The sequence below is a fragment of the Alosa alosa genome, chromosome 19, assembly GCF_017589495.1.
Source record: "Alosa alosa isolate M-15738 ecotype Scorff River chromosome 19, AALO_Geno_1.1, whole genome shotgun sequence".
Taxonomy (NCBI): domain Eukaryota; kingdom Metazoa; phylum Chordata; class Actinopteri; order Clupeiformes; family Clupeidae; genus Alosa; species Alosa alosa.
Window position 1 is genome coordinate 16,501,399 of NC_063207.1, and position 21,704 is coordinate 16,523,102.

The 21,704-nt window shown below is 44.3% G+C and overlaps 2 protein-coding genes across 5 annotated transcripts in view; one reads left to right on the plus strand and one right to left on the minus strand.

Annotated features, from left to right (window-relative positions):
* sptbn5 (spectrin, beta, non-erythrocytic 5) overlaps positions 1 to 21,704 on the minus strand; it is a 55,280-nt gene that overhangs the window by 16,129 nt on the left and 17,447 nt on the right. For all 4 annotated transcript variants that reach the window (XM_048228087.1, XM_048228088.1, XM_048228086.1 and 1 more), the window contains 34 exons: positions 21,129 to 21,416; positions 20,772 to 20,994; positions 20,358 to 20,497; positions 19,590 to 19,689; positions 19,167 to 19,337; positions 18,699 to 18,863; positions 18,217 to 18,443; positions 17,535 to 17,721; positions 16,818 to 17,018; positions 16,198 to 16,311; positions 15,850 to 16,007; positions 15,384 to 15,516; positions 15,001 to 15,146; positions 14,725 to 14,839; positions 10,015 to 10,125; positions 9,590 to 9,769; positions 9,221 to 9,424; positions 8,781 to 8,930; positions 8,563 to 8,667; positions 8,109 to 8,300; positions 7,634 to 7,789; positions 6,907 to 7,098; positions 6,669 to 6,764; positions 6,256 to 6,374; positions 5,856 to 5,970; positions 5,562 to 5,675; positions 5,311 to 5,432; positions 4,740 to 4,902; positions 4,298 to 4,486; positions 4,086 to 4,163; positions 3,509 to 3,681; positions 3,153 to 3,243; positions 2,639 to 2,785; positions 2,213 to 2,350 (listed from right to left, as the gene is read on the minus strand). In XM_048228087.1, coding sequence (XP_048084044.1) covers positions 2,213 to 2,350; positions 2,639 to 2,785; positions 3,153 to 3,243; positions 3,509 to 3,681; positions 4,086 to 4,163; positions 4,298 to 4,486; positions 4,740 to 4,902; positions 5,311 to 5,432; positions 5,562 to 5,675; positions 5,856 to 5,970; positions 6,256 to 6,374; positions 6,669 to 6,764; positions 6,907 to 7,098; positions 7,634 to 7,789; positions 8,109 to 8,300; positions 8,563 to 8,667; positions 8,781 to 8,930; positions 9,221 to 9,424; positions 9,590 to 9,769; positions 10,015 to 10,125; positions 14,725 to 14,839; positions 15,001 to 15,146; positions 15,384 to 15,516; positions 15,850 to 16,007; positions 16,198 to 16,311; positions 16,818 to 17,018; positions 17,535 to 17,721; positions 18,217 to 18,443; positions 18,699 to 18,863; positions 19,167 to 19,337; positions 19,590 to 19,689; positions 20,358 to 20,497; positions 20,772 to 20,994; positions 21,129 to 21,416 — 5,203 coding nt within the window. The remainder of the gene's footprint in view (positions 1 to 2,212; positions 2,351 to 2,638; positions 2,786 to 3,152; positions 3,244 to 3,508; positions 3,682 to 4,085; positions 4,164 to 4,297; positions 4,487 to 4,739; positions 4,903 to 5,310; positions 5,433 to 5,561; positions 5,676 to 5,855; positions 5,971 to 6,255; positions 6,375 to 6,668; positions 6,765 to 6,906; positions 7,099 to 7,633; positions 7,790 to 8,108; positions 8,301 to 8,562; positions 8,668 to 8,780; positions 8,931 to 9,220; positions 9,425 to 9,589; positions 9,770 to 10,014; positions 10,126 to 14,724; positions 14,840 to 15,000; positions 15,147 to 15,383; positions 15,517 to 15,849; positions 16,008 to 16,197; positions 16,312 to 16,817; positions 17,019 to 17,534; positions 17,722 to 18,216; positions 18,444 to 18,698; positions 18,864 to 19,166; positions 19,338 to 19,589; positions 19,690 to 20,357; positions 20,498 to 20,771; positions 20,995 to 21,128; positions 21,417 to 21,704) is intronic.
* Positions 11,257 to 13,696, plus strand: LOC125284241 (gametocyte-specific factor 1-like). Its single transcript, XM_048228121.1, has 7 exons — positions 11,257 to 11,600; positions 11,708 to 11,811; positions 11,925 to 12,048; positions 12,632 to 12,712; positions 12,978 to 13,053; positions 13,155 to 13,222; positions 13,444 to 13,696. Coding segments are annotated over exons 1-7 (540 nt in total). The 5' UTR covers positions 11,257 to 11,515; the 3' UTR covers positions 13,446 to 13,696.

Genomic DNA, 21,704 nt, shown 5'->3' on the forward strand with positions numbered 1-21,704 from the left:
ATACATTTTCCATCTTTATCCTCCTTGACTGGTTTTTCACTAGTTTTACCTTTGGCTAGGGTCAGTGTCACTACTGGTAGCATAAGCCAGTACCTGGAGCCTACAAACGTTGCACAGGTAGTCCAACTCCTCCAGAATGTGGCAGAAGACATTGATACCATTGACTGTCGAACTGTCACACATCCGAACTACTGAGTACCATCATGAGTTGCTGCGCTGAAATTCAAGCAAATGGACTTGCCGCGTCATTTTTTCTACTTAGATTTTCTGGGGGTCTTTGAATTCAATCAAAGGGGGGGTCTTTGATTGATCATTTTCATTCCCAAATAACAAAGTGGCATCCTTTTGTTCCTAACATATTACCCAGTCCATATCAGTTTGAATCCTACCTCACATGATGCTCGTTTAACGTATCATGGCTTGGACAGCTGTCCGCACCTCACCATCCCACCACAGGGGTCCCCCAGGGCTCAGTACTGGGCCCCCTTCTCTTTGCTATCCACACTACTTCTTTGGGACAGATTATCCATTCGCACACCTTCTTATACCACTGCTATGCAGATGACACACAGCTTTATCTTTTCTTTCCACCTAATGACCCCTTGGTCTCGGCACGGACCCCGGATTGCCTCTCAGACATATCTACATGGATGAAGGCACACCACCTCCAGCTAAACCTCTCAAAAACCAAACTGCTGGTCCTCCCAGCTAAACCTACTGCTCCCACCTACTCGAATGCCCTCATACAGGCATATATGCTACCCCCCGACCGTTGCGCTCTTCAGACAAACATCGTCTAGCTCCGTCTACATCCCTCTCCATCTTCAAAAAAGTCCTGAAGACCCAGCTCTTCAGAGAATATCTCCTCTCGTAGCACTACTTACAACTAGCTAATTCTAGCACTTACCACCTGACTTGACTGTTTAAAAACAACACTCACTGATGCACTTTTCCCTATTGTACTCTACCTTTTTGAATTGTTTTAAATTGTTCTAGAATTGTTGAGAGAAATTGTTGTTTACCAGGTTGTAAGTCGCTTTGGCTAAAAATGTGTGTATAATTTTTTTGAGCAGTGTATAGTCAGAGTTAAGGTTTGCTCAGAAAGAGAAGGTGGTAGAATAAGAATTTATTGATGTAGGTAGTTACTTCAATTAACCAGGATATAGAATTATTGGCTTATTTTCTTACACATAGTGGCCATATTGGAATCTTACCAGATTATACTTGATGCCTCGTATATTATTGAGGTTGTCATGTGATAAAATGACTGTTCAAACTTTGAAATTGTTTTTGAATGATATTTCTATCATCAATAACAATAGAGATGGTCTATATTTTCACATTTGGTATCCGCCATATTGGATTTCAAAATGGCCAACATCAAGTTTGTTTGGAAATCATGTCAATAGCTTCCTCGACCCTAAAAATTGTGTGTTAGAACTTAAAAGACTTTTTTTATCTAGTTTAATTTTGAAGTTGTATCAACAATTCTATTAAGAATGGTAGGCATATTTGAATTCAAGATGGCGGCCACTAGGGGGCACTATATGTTGGGGTCCATTTCAATTTTTGATCACTAGGGGTAGTAGTATAACTGTGCCAAGTTTCATGCTTTCTGCAAAAACTGAAAGATTCCGGTGCTTAGCCGCTGTACTATAGTGTCTTTAGTTAAAGTAAAACGTTAACGTAAAAGTGTGTTACCGTATTTTCCGGACTATAAGTCGCATTTTTTTTCATAGTTTGGCTGGTCCTGCAACTCAGGTGCAACATATATATATATTTATATATATGGTTTTTCCTCTTCCTGACACATTTTTTGACTGATGCGACTTATACTCCGGTGTGACTTAAAGTCCGGAAAATACGGTAATCCATTCTGCGTAATGGTCTGTAGCTAAACAGGTGATACACTGTCACAACACACCTGTGAATGATCCAGAAGGGGAGTTCTTGGGGCTTACAGGGAAGCTACACCAGGTGCGTAACTGAAGCGTTCAGTTTGCGACACGTAAAATCCATTTTAGATGAATGGTCCAATTTTTCCGAACGTACGCGCCACTATCACATCTGGTGTAGCTATTTCCATTGATTTTAGTGGAAAGTAATTGTTGCAGACGCAATGCGAACGGAATGCGAGCGGAACGCTTCAGTTCCGTGCGTGGTGTAGCTCAGAACTTACTGTATCAGTATGGTCTGCAAACTAGTGCTTTACCTGATAGGCTTGCTGGAGGCGTGACTTTTTCTCTTTGCAGTTGTCCAGGAGCTGTGTCCAGCTGTCCTTCAGGTCTTTCAGCCTGGGCGTAATCTTCTGCCCAGCGGGGTGTCCAGCAACCAGCATCCTCTCACCTTCCTGTAGTTCCCAATGTGCCATTTATGTGTTAGCCAAGGCTGTCATTTGCACATAGTTAAAAGCAAATGCCTGGTGTCTTCACATCCTAGTTATGATAGCAATTACACTGAAATGTATGTGCAAAAACCATTTCAAGACTCGTGCTTTGTTTGAAGGGCTTTATCTTAGCAAATTATGGGTTGGAGGTATGAAGCACAGAACTGTTTATTGCATCAATATTTTTTTCCCACAACAACTGCAAACAAGTGTCCCCAGTTGTCATGCTCTGCGTCAGCTGAACATGCCTACCTTAGAGAGCGCCTCCACCTGGGTGTGGTTGGCCAGGATCTCGGCCTCCGAGCTCTGGTGCTTCAGGAGCTTGGCCTGCAGGTTGATGGGATCCCTCCAGTTCTCATCTTGGGCGATGACATTCTTCTCATTGAGCCAAGAGCAGAGCTGTGGGGCAAGAGACAAGTACACTCATAAGGTCTCTGGAAGAGATGCATCTTTCAAGAGTCTTTAAAATATCTACCAGGACCCAACATGTTTAGAGCCATAACCACTAAATACAGTGCTCTGAAATTCACTCATATCACAGAAGATGTGTATAAGGTGCACTATTAAACTGTTTACTAAATTTGGATCACCATCACTATCATTGGATCATACATTTGGATCACCATCAACACAAATGCTACTTTTCCATTCATCAAGGATGGCATTTTCAAAACTGGTGTCAGGACAGATATTTTTCAACAGCACTAAATGGTTCTGATCTCAGTGACTAGATGGTTTTGGAGAGAACAGTCTAACCCAGCCATACCTCAGAGCTGCCACTCAGGAACCGGTGGAGCTGCAGCGACTCCTCCAGGGCCTGACGCCGAGCTCGACTCGTCTCCAACAGCTTGTCTTTTCTGAGGGGGTGGGCAGAGATACAAGTACAGGGTTTAGTCTGATATCAGATATTTTTTTTTATCAGTTACTGCTCTGTAATTTTGGGCATTACATCATAGAATATTACTGATGGCACTAAATATTTATTAAATAATAGGAAGACGTTGTTGCTTGTTGTGCACCTAGTGCCAAAACAGACATTCATAATATAGACATTTCAGACAATCTACACAATGAATTGAAAGTATTCCTGTAGGTGTGGTTGCCGTGGCAATGCCCTCTGACCTGAGCTGCAGTGCTCTGCTCTTGCTCTGGATGTTGGTGGAGTCGTAGTGCTTCTGCTGCTGTAGCTGCTGAGAGAGACGCTGCACGGCCTCCACCTGCTCCATCTCGGCCTCCAGCGTCTGCTCAAACAGAGCCTGCTTCCCCTGCAGCTCCTCTACCTCCGACAGGGAGCCCTGGGAGGGTACGGCACACCACACCACACAAACAGTACACAGCACACAGACAAAACATATCACATAAACACATCTAAATCAAATACACTTTTTTGGCAAACCATAACTGTATTACACATTTTTTTTATCTGCCAACCATAACAGTATTACAAAAAATGTTTGAGCTGCCAAAACAGTATTACACAAATTGCTTGATTAGCTTCAGAGACTAGGTATTAGTCCTGGAAATATGAACTGTCCGACATGTTGTCAGTTGATCTAAGTTTGTTAGCGTCTGACCCTATGTAAAACTAACAACAGTGTAAACGTGCAGGACTAGTTTTTAAATTGTATTCATGATAAGGTATACCAGGGTGGACAGTAAAGTCATCCTGAACCAAATATTACACAACTTGTTTACTGACCCCCAAGTCTTCATTGGCCAGAAACGCCTCCTTGTTACTAAGCCAACTCTCGCTCTGTTCCACATAGCCCAGGAAGACCTGTAGAAGAGTCAACGCTGTTTTAGAAAGCAGGCAGAAGCCAAATGGGTCCTCCTATATCACTTATAAGACCGTAATCCCAGAAATCAGGCATTGAAGAATGAAAAAGTACAGGCTTCAGGGCATTTTGCTACCTGTAAACTGAGGGCTTGGTCCAGCATTGTCCTCCTGTCCTGCCAGGCTTTGGCTAGTCCCTTCTTGGCATCCTCCAGGCTAGTCAGGGCCGTCTTGATCTCCTCTGCTGAACGATGGCCAGCCTTCACCAGCCTCTGACCAAAGCTCCTCACAGAGTCGATGCGATCTGCACGAGCATCAATCTCCGTCTACAAAGACACCAATGGAACACAATCATTTATCTCATTGATTTCTACAAAAGAAATTGTTAGTACATGAAAGAATTAGCACACTGTTTGGCAATAGTTATCTGAAAGCATGCTACATTTAGAATTGTTTAAAAACAAAACTTTTGCATTGCCGTATAGGACAATGCATATTATTACAGCACAGGACTTCATGGAACTAGGAGAGGGTGGGATATATTTATATGAAGCAGACAAAACATTCAAATGTCTTCACCTTCCAGTCCTGGTGTTCGGCGATCATCCTCTCAGCCTCAGCTTTGCTCTTTGGCAGTCCTTTCTGTTCCATCTCCGAGCTATTCTTCAGCGTCACGTCCAACAGGAGGCGCTGGTTGGCCTTGAAGAGCTGCAGCTCATGCGCATCATGTAAGCGCTCCTTTCTGCAACACATATCCCCAACATCGGTCTCTCGTCACAAAACCTGATATAGGGAGAGTCTCCATGCTGATACATCCCTGTGCTAGCACTGAAGTATGATGAGCTAAACTGATGAGTGTTCTGTGCCAGTTATCATTTCTGCAGTTTTTCTGGTTTGTCTCTGGACCTTCTAAATTAGTTTTGATGTGGACACAACGTTATGCAATAACACAGAACATCAGAAAGGAATTTTTACAAACAATCTTTTCATAAACTTTTACATAACAAACAAAGCTATCTTTTCATGATCTTTTACATAATGAACAAAGCTATCTTTTCATAATCTTTTATATAATGAACAAATCTAAACAAATATGAAATCCAGCTTGCACTAGGCATAATAAGCCTCTGTAGATCTCCCTCCCACTCACCTGAGTTTGACCTCTTTCTCCAAGTTCAGTAGTGTGGTGTTCATCTTCGTCTGCTTCTGTTTGAGTTTGTCTGTCAGTTCTGATTGACCCCTCAGGCGCCCCTTCACATCCTTCTCCAGAGCCTGCAGGACACATGGGGAGCATCAGCTTGCTACACAGTACACACACCTGTACAGCACCTCTTTTAAGGCCCGAGGTATGTGGATGCCCAATGAAGGACCTTGACTTTGAGAAGAGTCTGATTCACTTACTGTTCCTCTTTCCTGGATCACCCTGGCCTCCCTCTCGGTCTCCTCATGTCGGCGAATCAAACCCTCGACACTTTCAACGTCCCAGCCACAGTCTCCGTCTTGCAACAGCAGCATCTAGAACAACACAAATCATTATGCACAATGCACAAGCCCAACTGACACCATGCAAAGGGCAATGCACAATCCCAATACAAGTAGGATACAGGAAAAAACACACCATCTGAGACACACACACACACACACACACACCACACCACACCACACTACACCACACACACACACCTGCCCGCTCACCTTCTCGTTGGCTCTGTCGCGTACTTCCTCCAGCTCCCTAACGAGGGCATGCACCTCCAGGGCTCCCTCCAGCCTCTTCTTATAGCTGCTCAGGTTGCCATGGAAATTATTCCACCTACACATACACCAACACATCAGAGCTGACAGTCAGACGGCATGAAGGCATAACAAGCATGCTCAGTGGACAAATTGGATATGGTGCTGCATTACTTGGCTTGTGACCAAATTTGCGAGGGCTCAATGCGAAAACGTCTGATTGTGTGTGTGTGTGTGTGTGTGAGTGAGTGAGTGAGTGAGTGAGTGAGTGAGTGGTGTGGTGTGGTGTGGTGTGGTGTGGTGTGGTGTGTTGTGGTGTGTTGTGTGTGTGTGTGTGTGTGATTGTGTGTGTGTGTAACCCTACCGTTCGTTGAGCTGCTGTTTCCTCTTCTTCACTGTCTCCAGCTCGTCACAGTTCTGCCTCTCCAGACGGGCGGCCAGGTTGCTGATGGCTCTGATGTGCCCATCGTCCATAGTCACCTCCTGTGGACAGTCAACACAATGTGATACATGATATTTAAAAACATGTAAAGTCCAGTCTTTACATAGAGAGTCATTATATGGAGGAGATTGCACAAAGAAAAAAGTATCTGAAAGGAAGCCAAAACTCTTGCACGTTTATTCAACTGCATATTATAATGGCAACCTTTGCTGACATCCAATAGTAACTTTATTCAACCAAACTACATTTTTAAAGGTTCTGTGTGAACATATTGCAGTCAGGTGTTATGAGATGACGCTGGGGCTCGTTTGGGCTGTTGTGCTAATGTTACTCACCCCTGTCCCTGCTCCTCTAAACTCGTTAAGTTTCTTCAGAAGCTGAACGCCGTGCTCATAGTCCACTCCAACATCACCCACATTTATCATCACTTCCTATTACAGAGGCATACATACACATGTACTTAATAATAATTACACGCACGCACACACACACACACACACGCGCACGCACGCACGCACGCACGCACGCACGCACGCACGCACGCACGCACGCATGCACACACACACTCCTCACCTTCTGTCTAATCCACATTTCCACCTGCTCCACCTTCTGCAGGAACTCCAGGAAGTCTCGGTTGTCCTCTAGAACCTTCCCTCTGGCCGCCACAGCCAGTTTGAGCGCCTCCCAGTGTTTGATGAGTGCCGTGATGGTGGAGCGAATCTCCTTAGATTGCGGGTGGTACAGTGAGATCAGCTCATCCCCAGCCTCAAGAGAGTGAAGGTGAAAGGTGAAACGTGAAAAAGAGTTTAGTACAGTTAACCATCAAACTACAGATACAGGGTGCCGATCTTGGGGCATTTCCTGATCCCACCTAGCCTGGGTTTTCCCATGCTGCCTTACGCGCGCGATTTTATTCACGCAGCTAGGCAGCCTGGATACCATGGAGCAAATTTTCGCCTCAGTTAGGGGACCAATCACAGAATGGAGGGAGGGCAGCAAGACGATGACGACACACCGAAGCTGTTATGAGCTACGTACAGACGCATTTGATAGACATTCATAGCGCCCAATAAACGGCTCTGGGTATTCGTAAACCACGTTTCAAATACGAGGAAATGAATGCCTAGTTCCCAGACCCCATCTCAATGAGATGAGGTCTGACTAGATCCCACCCACCATATCTCTCTCTCTCTCACTAACCTTCCATCGATCTTCACTGTTCTATCTAAATTAAGGCAAAACACCCCGAAAAAAAAAGGCTGGATGGCCATTACTAGTCCCCTGCGCCCGGGTGTCTCACCTTCTGTACAGACTCGATGATCTTGCTATGGGCGAGGATCTCGGCCTCAAACACCTGGTGCTTCTGCAGGAGCTTCATCTTGGTCTGCAGGTTGCTCAGATCCATCTTGGTGTCCTCCTGCATCTTCTGCATGCGCTCCGACACCCACTCCTCTGCCTGCAGGGGAGAACACAGCAGGTTTCAGAAACAAACCAGCTTTAGCCAGAGGGATTTTGAATGGTTTGACTGACTGTGTGCATGTCTCCTACTATCATGTCTCCTATTTCCTCTTTTAGACTATGGGGTCTTATTTAAATAACAGGCAAAGTGCAATGTCGGGCAACCAGCATCGCACCGCATGCATCAACTAAAGCTGTCAGAACCCAAGTTATTTATTAGCTTTTACAGTGGCAGAGAGGAGTACGGTCCAGTCATGAGAAGATATGGAGCGGTCAGTGTTTGCGTAGGGGTGGAAATGAATGATGATCTGCAGGACCTCAGCAGCATCCCGACTAAAGATGCAGAGCAGCCGGGACATGTCCAAGTCCTCCCCGCGCTTGACGGACAGCTCCTGGATGCGTCGCCTCCTCTCCTCGAGGGCGTTGAGTTTGTTGCGGATGCGTTTGCCGCTCTCACGCTTGAGGTCCTCCTTCTGCAAACGGCTAGCCAGTTCTTGCAGTGCAATCATCTGCAGAGAAAAGGGACATTCTTCATCATTGCATTATGGCATTTCACAAATGTTGTTTAGTGCTGTGGATTTGTGCCACTTTCTCTCAGCAGGTCTGAGATCAGTGTGCTGTGTGTCAGCCATGGGTGAGACTGGTTAGATCGAGTGGATTTGATGGACAGAAGACAGACTATCCAGACATGTGGAACAGAGACTCTGTCTGAAACACTGTAAGCCACACAGACTACCATTGCACAATAACATATCTCAGCAGACTGCTGACCTTTTCCTCCTGAGTGGTGAGAAGTTTCTGGAAGGCGTCATGACGTTTGATGAGTCTTTCTGTCTCATCCACTGCACTGCCCAAATCACTGTTCTTCAGCAGAATCTGCAAAATGGATAAACAAAGGTTTAACGTCAAAATTGTCTTTGTGTATGTGTGTGTGTGTGTGTGTCTGTGTGTGTGTGTGTGTGTGTGTGTTGTATCTGAGTGTGTCTGACCTCTTGTGAGTTGGAGATGGTGTCCAGGTGCTCGGAGTCTCTGTAGAAGACCTGCTCCTGATGTGTGAGCTCCAGCCAACGCTTCTTCTCCTTCCAGTGGCCATGGAGCTCCTCTCTGTCCTGCTTCAGGGAGCTCAGCTTCTCACGCACCTACACACACACACACACACACACACACACACACACAAAAATGAAATGGAAGTTAACACTCATTCATGAACACACATACTGATGAATACACACAATATTTCTAATATGGACAACATAGAGGGCATAGCAAATGTACTACTTCCTTACATGGTGCACAAGCAACACAGGCAGATACTTCTTAATACAGCACGATTAGAAATGTAGTAATTAATAGTAAAACAGCTTTAGTAAGATGTTGCACTTCTGCCCATCATTCAAATAAGGGTCCCTTGTGGTAATGCACTGCCCACCTCTTTGGCATGGGAGGGGTCCAGCTTCAGTAGTTCCTCCCCCATGGCGAGTGCGCGGGTGTAGCTCTGCTCCCGTGCCACTATCTCTGCCCAGAGTTGCTGGTGCTGGTCCAACTGCAGCTTGCACGTGGCCACATCCCGGATGGACTCCTCCGCCCGCATACCTCCTAGCACCTGGGCACTCCACAGGGTGTAGTCCTGAGCCTGCAACACACACAGAAATGTACTGTATGTCATAGGCACACCTGAAAGGACCATTTGGTTCAATAGTGCGTTCAATGTATGTATATAGTCATATGTAATCATATCTGTGTGCATACATCTTTGTGTACGTGTTTTCATGCTTATCGGTGTGTTTATTGCACTTACGGTGTTGAGGAACTGGTATCTTTGGCGAGCATGGTTGAGCTTCTCCAGCCTCTTCTCGACGAGGAGGCGCAGCTTCTCCCAGCGCACCACCAACTCCTGCTGCTTCTCCTGCAGCTTGGCTCTGAGCTCCACTGAGCACGCTCCCAGCACATTGTCCACCATATCCAGCAGCTCCTGGAGCTGACAGCAACGCAAGAAGATGCTCGTAAGACAAATTCAGCTATTCAAACATTTTTGATTTAGATAGAGTGGATAGTGCTTATTCTTATTCCGAAAAAAAAAAAGATACATTCATCCGTAAACGTCACATGTTCAATCACCCTGTACTGAGTTTTGTTATGAAAACAGATGTGAGCCATTGCTCATACCAAGTATACTATCTTCAGTAGACATTGAAAGAAGCAGATACACACACATATACATACCTGCTCCTCATTCAGAGAGAGCTCATGAACCAGTGCCTCATGTTTGCGTAGCTGAGAGAGAACTCCCTGCAGGTCCTTTGCGATGTCTTCAGGTATGCTCTTCAAGCGCCCCTGAAAGTAAAGACAAGGCTGGGTTTGTGTAGGTGGGGACTGGGGAGGAAGGCAAGCACCAGTTAACCACTTTTTTTTGTGGTTAAAATTATGTGGGGAAACAACAAGGCAATATAGAACCCCACTTAACCCCTAGGTCAAAAGTTACAGAGGTATTATAATTGGGGATAACATAGATGCATATCAATCACTATTTGGTGTGGCCTGTCTTTGCTCAGTCCAGAGGTGACGGCCTTTAGTTTTTCTATCTGCAAATGTTTGTTAATCTGTTACTTCTTTGGTCTTTCTTTAATAGCATATTGATGTCAAACTGGAATATGTTTTATTTTCCAAATGAAATACAGCATTAGATGTTACCTATTGACCAAAGAGAAACTAAAATTATGTAACAACTGACATAACTAAAATATTTGCACATTCAGTATGTTCAGCAGCTTGAATTTACTGAGCAAGTTCTTTCAGATGATGAAGACTTTGGAGGAAAAACAAATCAACATTTTATCCCCTTGAAGATCCTTGCTTAAAACCACTGGCAAGTGATTTTGCAAAGGCTGGTCTGGCAGCGCACATGGCGTTTTGCATGAAATATGATTTTCCTCACCTCTTGGCCAGGTGATAATTGAGCAGTTTATCAAAGAATGCTAATTTGCAACCCTTTGTGAGTTAAAACAGGGGATCTCTGGTCATAAATTACATAAATTCAAATATTGACAAGATATCACATGATTGAATAAATATATAGACAATTGTAGGGTCAATCTAATCAATTCTAGTTCCAAAGCCTGTTGTATTTTTTTCTGCTAAGTGTGCATTAGGAGTTCTTATTTAGTTTCTTTTGGCAAGGGTTAGACAGACTACATTTACGTAGTTCACGCCATTGTTTTATAGGGCACGTGTTGTGAATGTTAGATAATGGCCTATAACAGGCTACATTCATGAAGTCATTTGCCTTTTAACATCTTAATGATGCACGTGTTAGCAACCTGTTTCTCATACTTGTTTGAACTCCATGTTATATATTCCAAATTTAAATAATGCTGGATGATATTCCAACCAAAGATTCTAGAACAGAGCTCCGCTCTAGAATCTTTGCTACGGATAGTCTTCTCTTGTCGAATGTGTCATTTTTCTCTCTTTTGTCTCAAACACATTTGTCGGCATTCTTTTGTTTGTTTATTTAGTCACAAAGCATCCGCATTCAGAGCATGTTTTCAGTCAAACTCTGAAGATTTCGATTAGGCCTAGTCTATTTAGCAAGTGTCGACTCCGCCTTTGCCACACCTCACCGCAACACCCCTCCAGCTATTTATTCCGCTTAATCTTGCATTGCATAAAGCTTACCAATTTAGATAACTCTCAGCAACGCCATCAGTTCCAACCAGCACGGACAATGACTGTACGATTTGGGACAAGCTGCGGACCATACAAAAGGATCACCTTCAGAGAGGCAAACCCGCACTGGGAGGATGATGGCGGTAGTCATTTCATGTTGAATATTTCTTTATTTCTAGAGGCGTAGGCCAACACAAAAATATTTGTTCAATGTGTGACGTAGGCACTGCATTTTTTTAATTTCTTAAAGTTCTAGACGACGCAGACCAAGACAAACCTGTGCAATGCCCCTTCGATACGAACCACATAATTCGCACCTGTCGGTTTGCATACCACATCCAGAAATGTGAAAAGGTTTGGTCAAAAGTTTTGCTATTTAGCTATTTTATAACTCGAAACGGTGAGACTGGTGAGATCCGTTGTTATTGTTAAAATTGTGTATCGTTGCATCATTGTGTTTATATCAGAATAACCCGGAGTTGGCTGCAGCGATGATGACTTGCCCCTATAATGCACAACATCGAATGCTGAGCTATGAGATGGACCAGCACGTAAAAAAATGTATAAACCGACAAAGAGTGCCGGAAGAGTGTGAGTATAGGCTGCTTTAGATGATGTTACCATTGCTTTGTGTGATGCCAGTAATAATAGAAGATACTTTTCATTTGTTATTAGTTGGGTAATAGATTACATCTGGATTAATCAGATTACAAAAATCAAATAGGCCTATGCCTAACTAATCAGCCCAGATTACAATAAAACAAAATGTGTAATCAGATTATAGTTACATTGTTTGGGATTACTTGATTAGGCCTACATTTTATCATGCAAACAATGCAATGTATGATCGCCTAACTAATGCTTTGACAAGCCGCCCATTCGTTTGTCCGCTAGATGTCACTATCATCCAATTGCCTGTGTAGTTTCTTGACAAGAAAAAGGTTCATATCAAAATTTAAAATGGAAGAGCCGTCAATTGTCAATGTCGATTGATTAAAAGTAGTGGAAAATAAGTGTGTATGTCGTGTGCAAGTTGTGTAAAAGTAATCCTATTTTTAATCAGATTATGTTGCATGTTTTGTAGTAAGTAATGGATTACATTTCAAAGTAATCTCTGACCCAACCCTGATTATTGCTTGAGTTGGGATTTTAAACTCTTCTTCTTTCGCATTAGTCGAAGTGAAAGTTCTACCGAAATTTCAAGTCCCTGTCAACACATTTTCTGCACCCCAAAGTGAGGAAGACTGGGAGACAGGTGGGCTTTAAAGAATCAGAGGATGACAATAATGTAATGCAACTGTATTGTAGGCTTTATTGCAATTGTAACCACATTACACTGGCCCCTTCTCTAAATATTTTCAAAGTCCATTTCTACTCTATAGCTTTAAACTCGGTAAGCTTTAAGTTTTTTATTTTTTTTACAGCACTTTGGTCAACTGTTTTTATTTAAATGTGCTATATAAATTGACATTGACATATTGCAACCATCACATCCTATCTATTTCATCATCTCATTTCAGAGTCAGACAACACTACTGACACATTCATCTGGGGTGTGTCCACTCACAACTTGGCTCCTCAGAATGGGTGTGCAGGGTAAGTCATTTCCTTAATAAATTGTTACATTTATGGCATTTTGCATTCGATTTCAGGTCATTTTAATTACTGATTTAATTCTCAATCTTTTCACTCTTCAGGCCCAAGCTAACACCTACTAGGGCAGGTCCTGCACTACGTCTCCCATCAACCCTTCCTTGGAAAATGTGTAAGTCCTATTGGGCCCCAAGCCCCACTGACAACACATTCTCACTACTTGTAGAAATGCTTGTGCAGTTAGTTTGGCGTTTGTACCCAATGATTAAACCATTACATTTATTTAATGAAATTTTTATGATCAATTGTACTGGTCAGAAGTGCCTGTAGACGATTGCTGTCAGGATGTTACAAAGTAATTCTCTCTTTTCTGAAATTGTCTTCCATCTGCAGGACTTCCCTTTGTCACCTGCAGGAACCCATCAACTCAACAAATTTTATATCGACATGCATGTGGACAGGGATTGTATGCACACTAAAACAAATCACCCCCTAAACATTTTTCCATGTTGTAGGTTATTCACAAAGAGGGCACTTTTGCTGCAGGTGCATGGTGTATAGATTGTCTGCACATTTTAGATCCTTTTTAGACCAGATTTTAGAGAATTAACTTTTTTTTAAATAAACAACTTTTAACTACTCTTAACACTTGCATCCTTTTTTCTTAAAATGTCTTTTCCCGATATAAACATAATAGACCTAGATGAAGCATTCAAATCTTTTCACACCAATTCACCTTTTTCACCCGGCAGCCAGAATGAGGCTAAAGGGTACACTTGCCATTACACCTCAGTCCAGCAGATGGTGGTGGTAATGCACTCTGTTTGCAAACTGCCAAAAAAAAGCGCACCGAAAAAGAAGCCTGGCCTGTTCTCGTGTGTGTGGTGTGTTTGTTTTTGTTTTTTTTCTGCAGTCAGTAAGGCTCTGGGACTCCAATGAACCATGGTGAGGGCCATTATCTACAAACGGAGAAAACTTGAAACAGTAGTGAACCTTCCTAGTGGCCGCAATAATTCCACTATAAGAACGAGACTTTTTTGATTGCTGTTGTTGTCACCAAGGGTGGCTCAACCAGTTATTAGGTTTAGGGGGCAATTACTTTTTCACATGAGAGATACAGATTTTTAATAACTCATTTTAGCTGCATTTTATGTTTACTCGCATTGTCTTTGTCTTATATTAAAATTGGATGGTCTGAAACATTTAAGTGTGACATATGTAAAAATAGAACAAATCAGGAAGGGGGCAAATACTTTTTCACAGCACTGTACACATAGAAACAAAATAAACAAATACTTTTTATATGATCCCAAATCTATCACTAGAATGAAGACCATTAGGTAAATCATTCCATCAACGAGGAATCATAGAGGAAAAGACTGTGACCGTGGCACTGAACTTTGACCGCTGTATAATATAATATATATATATATATATATATATATATATATATATTAGGTCTTTTGCGCTGAGCCCGGCAGCAACCACAACAAAAATCTTTGGGACATTACCGCAACCAAGAGCAACCTAGCGTACAATGTGAACCTGGCTTTTGTGCAACATTGCAGATGCTCATCAGAGGACGTAGGGCTGGATCATGGAATTAAAATTGCAAGGAGCAGATCCAGTAAGTGTCCTATAGGCCAGAGAGGGAGTGTGCTCTATATGCCTTACCTCTATTTGTGCAAGCGCATCCATCAGCTCTTTGTAGCATCCGTGGCATTTCTCTGACTGCAGGAGCTTGTCCTGTCTCTCCTGAGCCAGAGTGTGCAGGTCGTCCCACTGTTCCCTACAATACACAGGCCAAGCCACAGGTCAGTGGGACCTCGCAACGTCAAATAATTTTCATCAAATCAGACTGTGTGTGTATGCACATGTTTGTTTATGTGGGGGGGAGGATGTACCTGTACCTGATGTGTGTGTGTGTGTGTGTGTGGGGGGAGGATGTACCTGAGCTTGTTGTGTGTGTTGCGTATGAGGCGGTTCTCTGGGTGGTTGTTTTTGATGAGCGAGTCTGCTAACTTCCCGCAGCTGTGCAGTCTCTCCATTCCCACCTCCAGCTGCTGACGGAACACCTCAAACTTCCCACGGAGTTGCTACCAATATAGAGACGCACGCACACACACACACACACAAAATTGCAATAGGTCCACTGAAGCTCATTCTGTTTAAGCAAAGGTTAAAATGAAAATAAATTGTACATTAGTTGACTACTGCATACTGTGAAAAACGGATCATAATGAAGAACCTGGTCTTCGCTATCCGGTACTAAAGTGTGAGATTCTGAGGCACTGTTCCAGTTCCAACTGTTCTGAGGCACTATTCCAACTCACCAGTACGTTGTTGTAGTCAGTGCCATAGTCCTCAGATGAGGCGATCTGTCTCTGCTGGAAGATCCAGTCCTCCAGGTCTGAGGCCTCGCGCTTGAACTCGTGCAGATGAAGGGCCTCCTGGAGCTTCTGAGCCCTGATCAAAACACATGGACAATCCCCATCAGCATTCACACAGGCCATCAGCACAAGTACAACAACACAAAGTGAATGTGGTGATAATGTGCAGAGCATTACGCAATATACAGTAACACACTACTGCCTAACACAGAATAATTTAATATTGCATGTAATATCTTAAATACTTATACCTCATAACATAACATATAATTTTCACACAAAATGATTTGCATGTTGCAAAATTCTGCATAAAACTATGGCAAATTATTTTTTACATGTCATCACATAATCTCCTTTTCCATGAAATGAGGTTTTATCTCATCTCACTAAGATATTAACAGCATGATACCGAAGAGAGGCAAGGTGCTCCAGTTCAGTCATGTGGCTTCGGATGCGGCTGTAGGGGCGGTTCAGTTCATCGAGGCCCATTGTCTTCACTGCACGGTCCACACTGCTCTTTAGATCTTCCACCTCAGCCACCAGAACCTCTATCTTCCCTTCTACGCCCTACACACGCACACACACACACACACAGACACACACACACACACAGGACATAGAAACCCTGTTCAGACTGTTCTAGTAACAGGTACGTGGAGTTGCAGATGATTCAGTGCCACTACTGGTTCAAAACCATACCCCACAATCTGCTCATAAGTATGAATGCCCTGGTGATCTGATCCTACTGTGGCTGTACCTGGTGCTGTTTGATCAGGCTCTGCGTCGCAGGTTCAGATTTGCCATAATCAGTACTGACCAGGGCCAAGCACTCGGACACTCGCGTCTCCAGTTCTGTACAGTCCAGCAAGATCTAAAGAGGAATAAAAGAAACATTAATGTTTTTTAGACAGCATGAAGTGCTATTTTCACTAACTGACTGACCACATAAATGTAAATGTAAGTAAAACAGCTCCTTTTAAATGGCCATGTCACATCCTGCCTTTTAAACCATGTCTGGTGTCAACGCTGGCGACTACGCCGCTCCGTCTGGCATTTTTTGTCTTATTGTCTTTTGTTTTTTGTCAATGTATTGTATGTAGAGCGCTTTGGGTTGCACTTTGTGCATGTTAAATGCGCTATACTAAATAAAACTGACTTGACTTGACTTGACATACTGGGCCACAACAGGACATTAGGCCATCTTCCTGAAAAATGTATTTTCTGCATGACAGTATGTCTTGTCTGTATGGGAAATAAATGTACTGCAGGACCCTAAATGGGACATCTTCAAGCACTGCATGGAAGAGTACACTCTGTGGTACAGGTGAAGGGTGCACCCTGTACCATGCTGCTGGTCCCCCCCCATGCAGCACTGACCTGCTCACGGGCCAGGGCCTTGTTGAGGTGGACGGCCCTGCGGTCACAGGACTCCTCCAGCTCCTCCCACTCCTCGGCCAGCTGGCCACACCTCTGCTGCAGCTCTTTGCCGGCCCAGGTGTGGGTGTTCCTCAGGGCCTTGCCCCGCTCCTGCATGCGCTGGAGGTGCTGCCGGTGAGCGGTCACCTCCGCCTGCAGCTCCTGGGGGGAGAAGGACGGAGAGGAGAGGAGAGAAGAGAAGAGAAGAGAGGAGAGGAGAGGAGAGGAGAGAAGAGAAGAGAAGAGAAGAGAAGAGAAGAGAAGAGAGGAGAGGAGAGGAGAGAAGAGAAGAGAGGAGAGGAGAGGAGAGAAGAGAGGAGAGGAGAGGAGAGGAGAGGAGAGAAGAGAGGAGAGGAGGGCAACAGACATAGAGGAGACAGAGAGAGAGAGATAGAAAAAAGGAAGAAAATGAAAAGAGGAAGAGAGGAGCGATGAGACAAGAAAGGAGAGGAGTGAGGGAAGGTTGCAGTTGTGAATCATCCTGCATGTAATGTGTGGCACTGAGCAATCAGTCAGTTGAAGGACTGTATGAAACATACTAGTCAGTACATTATGGATGAACCAGGATTTGTTATTCATACCATGCTGCCCCAAAAGGAAACAGGCAGGGAATCTGAGTTTTTTTCAAAATACTATAAATGCCCTTTGTCGACTCTCTGCATCAGTATGTTATGTTACCTTGTGTTTCTTCTGCAGACTGATGGCTCCAGCCAGGGACTTGCTGTAGCTGCTGGTCTCGGCAAGGGGCTGGTGCTCGGAGATCCACGTCAGCTCCAGGTCCACATCATGGTAGAAGCCAAACAGCTCCACCGCAGCCTCCAGCTGACTCCTGCGCTCGTCCAAGGGCTTCTGCAGGGACTTAAACCTGACCCCAGAGGGCAGTGTTAGAATGAAGTTAATGCTTCTACTTCAACTGACCGATCACTTTCCTTTCAGGTGTAAGGTCAATAGCAGTTACCTTTACTAATCTTTATGTCTTTATTTATCTTTATCTTAAACTATCTTTATCTCATCTGAATTATTATCAAAATGAAGTCATTGCAGGTGTTTACTTCCTTGTTGTTTCATAGTCTCAGATCCCAACTGCATTCTAATTGATTAGCCAAATAAATCATTGACCAATAACGATAGACATCCAGTTATTTTTTCTGCTTTTTCTACTCTAGATACACGTACATCTGTGGCTTCAGTACTAAGCCTCAAAGGCTCAACTGAACATTTTACAACTGAAAAATGTCACACATTTCAGCTGTTTCTATAAATGCATCTCTGAAATAACGAAAAAAGGGTACAAAGCACTTAAGCAGCTACCATACAGCTCTGTATTTTTACAGAATAAGAATATAATAAAGTGTCTCACAGCTTCAGGTAGGTGTCTGTCTCTTGCAGGAGGGTCTTGGAGTCAAAGTGGTTGGTGGCCAGGTGTTTGGCGCGGGACACGATGGAGTTGATCTTGTCGGCGAGCTCCTGGGCCTCCTGCTCCAGCTGCTGGTGCTCCTTGAGGAGCTTGCGGCTGGAGTGCAGGTCCTCACCCTTCACCGCAAACTGCAGCATCCGCTGGATGGTCTCGATCTTCAGCTTGGCATCCTGGGATAAAAATGAACTCAAATCGATCGTGATACTTAACAGAAACACAGACAAATTACGCATGGGTCCATTTCAAACTGTGTAAGATGAACAAACTTTGACATTATTATGAATGGTTCAATTACAGATTGTGTAAGATGAAGAACAAACCAGGCATTTTGTATGGTTTTGTAACCCGGCAATGACCAACGACTTATCTACCTAGCAATGATCAACGACTTACCTATGTGCTGTCCTGTGTACTAACGTGCTCACCTGTAGAAGTTCCATGAGCTGCTCCTGCTGACCGGCCTGTCTGAGTTTATCTCCTCTGTCGGCCATCTTCGTCTGAAGCTCATCCCAGCGACGGCGCACCTGCTGGCACGTCTTCTGCACCTCCTTTCTCCTGGAGGGATTGTCCACCTGTACTCCCTCCCCTAGCTGAACCACACAAGCACCACACTTGGTTGGTTATTAGCACTCCTATTCAGATCGGTCTCAGGAACCTTACAGTAGGCTGTTGTGTACACCATGGTACATTGTTTACTGTCTGAGAGCAACTCAGACTCAAGTCTTATAGAGAAAGCCTAAATACAAAGCAGCGAACCAAAATAGAGAAATAATAATCATATACGTATCACCATTAACACCTGTCTGAAAATGTATCCATATATTTAGCAATGCTAGGACCATTGTTGTCAAGAGTACACAAACAGACACAGACACACACACACACACACTCACCTCAAGCAGCCGGTCCAAGCGCACTTGGTTGGCCTGCATCTCCTTCTCAGCTGCCTCGTGTTTCTTGAGCTTGCGGAGCACATTGGTGGGGTCCCGGTAGGACTCGTCGTCTGCAATCTCAAACTTCTCGTCCATCCACAGGAGCATTTCCTCCATGTCTCTATGGAACTCCTAGCATTGCAAAAAAGGGATGTTTATTGTGCTCTTACATAAATAAACAACTTCTGACAAAATGCACATGGTTTACTAATTTAAGTACTTACAAAATGGCTTAAAAAACAGAGAAATGTATCTCATCTATGGGTGTTTAGTTAAAGTGCTGCATGTTCAGTATTTGGCAATGCCCTATAGGTTATATATGCCCCCCCCCCATAAACAGCTAACAGATGTTAGATGTGAAACCTAAATGCTTGCAGCAGCTACCTGATGTTTTTTGGAGGCGAGAAGCTGACCCCTCCTCTCCTTACAGCTTTCTCTAACTCTCAGGTTCCTCTCCTGGATACTCTCTGATCTTGCCTGGATCCTAGAAGATTCAAATGAAAAACTTAACCGTTAAAAAAAAACATTAAACCAAAATACAAAGAAACACTAAAAAATATTAAAATACCCCATATAGCTGGGCTACACCTGGTCCGCAATTGAAACACTCTGTTTGTGGAGCGTAAAAATAGTTTTAGACGAATTGTCTAATTCTTTTGAATGTACGCGCCGCTATCACGTATGAGGTAGCCATTTCCATTTGTTCCATGTAAGTCAGTCTTCCTACATTTAGGCCCACTGGAACTTTAGACCGAAGATACTTCATTAATGGTGACAGGGTACCATGTGTTGTCAAGAATGACAAGGAAGTGAAAAACGCATCTGTGTTACAAGCAGAAATGATACTGGACAACAAAGGGGATAATTTTGTGGTAATTGAGCAAAAAGAGGAAGCAACATTTGTACAAAGGCAAACCATTCAGAGATGCACTACAGTCCAGTTTCAATTCATTCATGAGGTCTGTTCTGCTGTTCCATGGTAAGTGGATGTGTATAGATTACTATGAGGAGATTACAATGCAAATATGAATGCATGACAATCAAGGCCTAAAAAAAGAGTAACTTAGGGAGACACACAACACCAATACTTCCAAACCACTTGGACCTGCCACAAAAGACAGTGTTTACTAGACAGGAAATGGCTGGCCTTACTGTTCGGCAGCAAAATGGCGTTTTTTCACCAGCTCTCGACTCTTCTCCTGGAAGTTGTTGATCTGCAGCTGCAGAGCATTAAGCAGAGCCTCCAGCTCATCCTGCCTGCCCAACAAGCTGTGTACATTATCTACAGAGTCCTTTACACACACACACAAACACACAAACACACACACAGAAAGAGAGACAGAGAGCGAGAGTGAGAGAGACAAACATCTAATTATCTCACTAATCATCTCAATTATCTCATGAGCAACTTCATAATATTATTTCTATATACTTGTGATACCAAAGAAAATATTCTGTACACAAAGGCTTAACACCTGCAGCACATTCAGTTCCTCTTCACATAAGAGGAACACGAACTAAATTAACTACATTCCCACAGAGCGCCTAGGCGTCCTCGGCACTCACCCCCAGGTCGGTGACCCTGAGGCGGGCCTCGTGAGCCGAGAGCGTGGCCTCGATGCGGTCAGCCTCCAGGTTGAGCTTCTGGAGCTCCAGGCCCTGCTCCAGCCGGCGCTTGCGGCCCGACCACAGGCGGTCCAGCCCGGTCCACTCCTCCTCGAGCTGGGCCAATGTCCGCCGCACCTCTGCGGCTTCCAGAGTGTTGCCCAGCTTCTCCAACTCTTTCAGCCTGACAGGAGGGAGATTGTTCATGTCATTCTCAAGTGAAAGTATTCATTGTCATTTGATGAATTTATTCGTTTGAGTTTGAATGTGTGTCTGACTGTGTGTGTGTGTGTGTGTGTGTGTGTGTGTCCGCCTCACTTGTCCCTCTGCCGCTGGATCTCCTGCTGCAGCTCCTGGTGCCTGTCCAGCAAGGCCTGAGCGGAGGTCACGTCCAAGCCCTGCTCCTCCTCGGACATCTGCTCGCGCACCGTCTCTGCCCACAGCAGGAGGTCCCGTGAGCTGCCCTGGAAGAGCTGCAGCCTCCGCGCCTCCTCCAGCCTCCTCTGGCGCTCCACCGCCTGGGCCCGCACGTTGCGCAGGAGAGCCTCCAGGCCGCGCACCTCCTCCAGGATGGCGGCGCTCTCCGCCGGGCTGCAGTCCTGCTTCCTGGGAGACGAGGAGGAGGACAGAGAAGGTGGGACACCAGCAAACACACGACAAGACTGAGGCTACGTTTATACGGTGACGATGAAAAGAGAAGACGCAGAAGTGGCGTCTCGTCTTCATTTTTTTATTCGCGTTTAGACGAGCATTCTCAGGGGGAAATCTTTGTTTCTATGAAGACGCAAGAGTATGTGATATTCGATTGGATATGCATTCCAGACCGCTGGGTGGTGGTGTGATAGAACCCCGGTACGTCACACGCAGACATTCTAATTTTACAGTTTAGCCAGA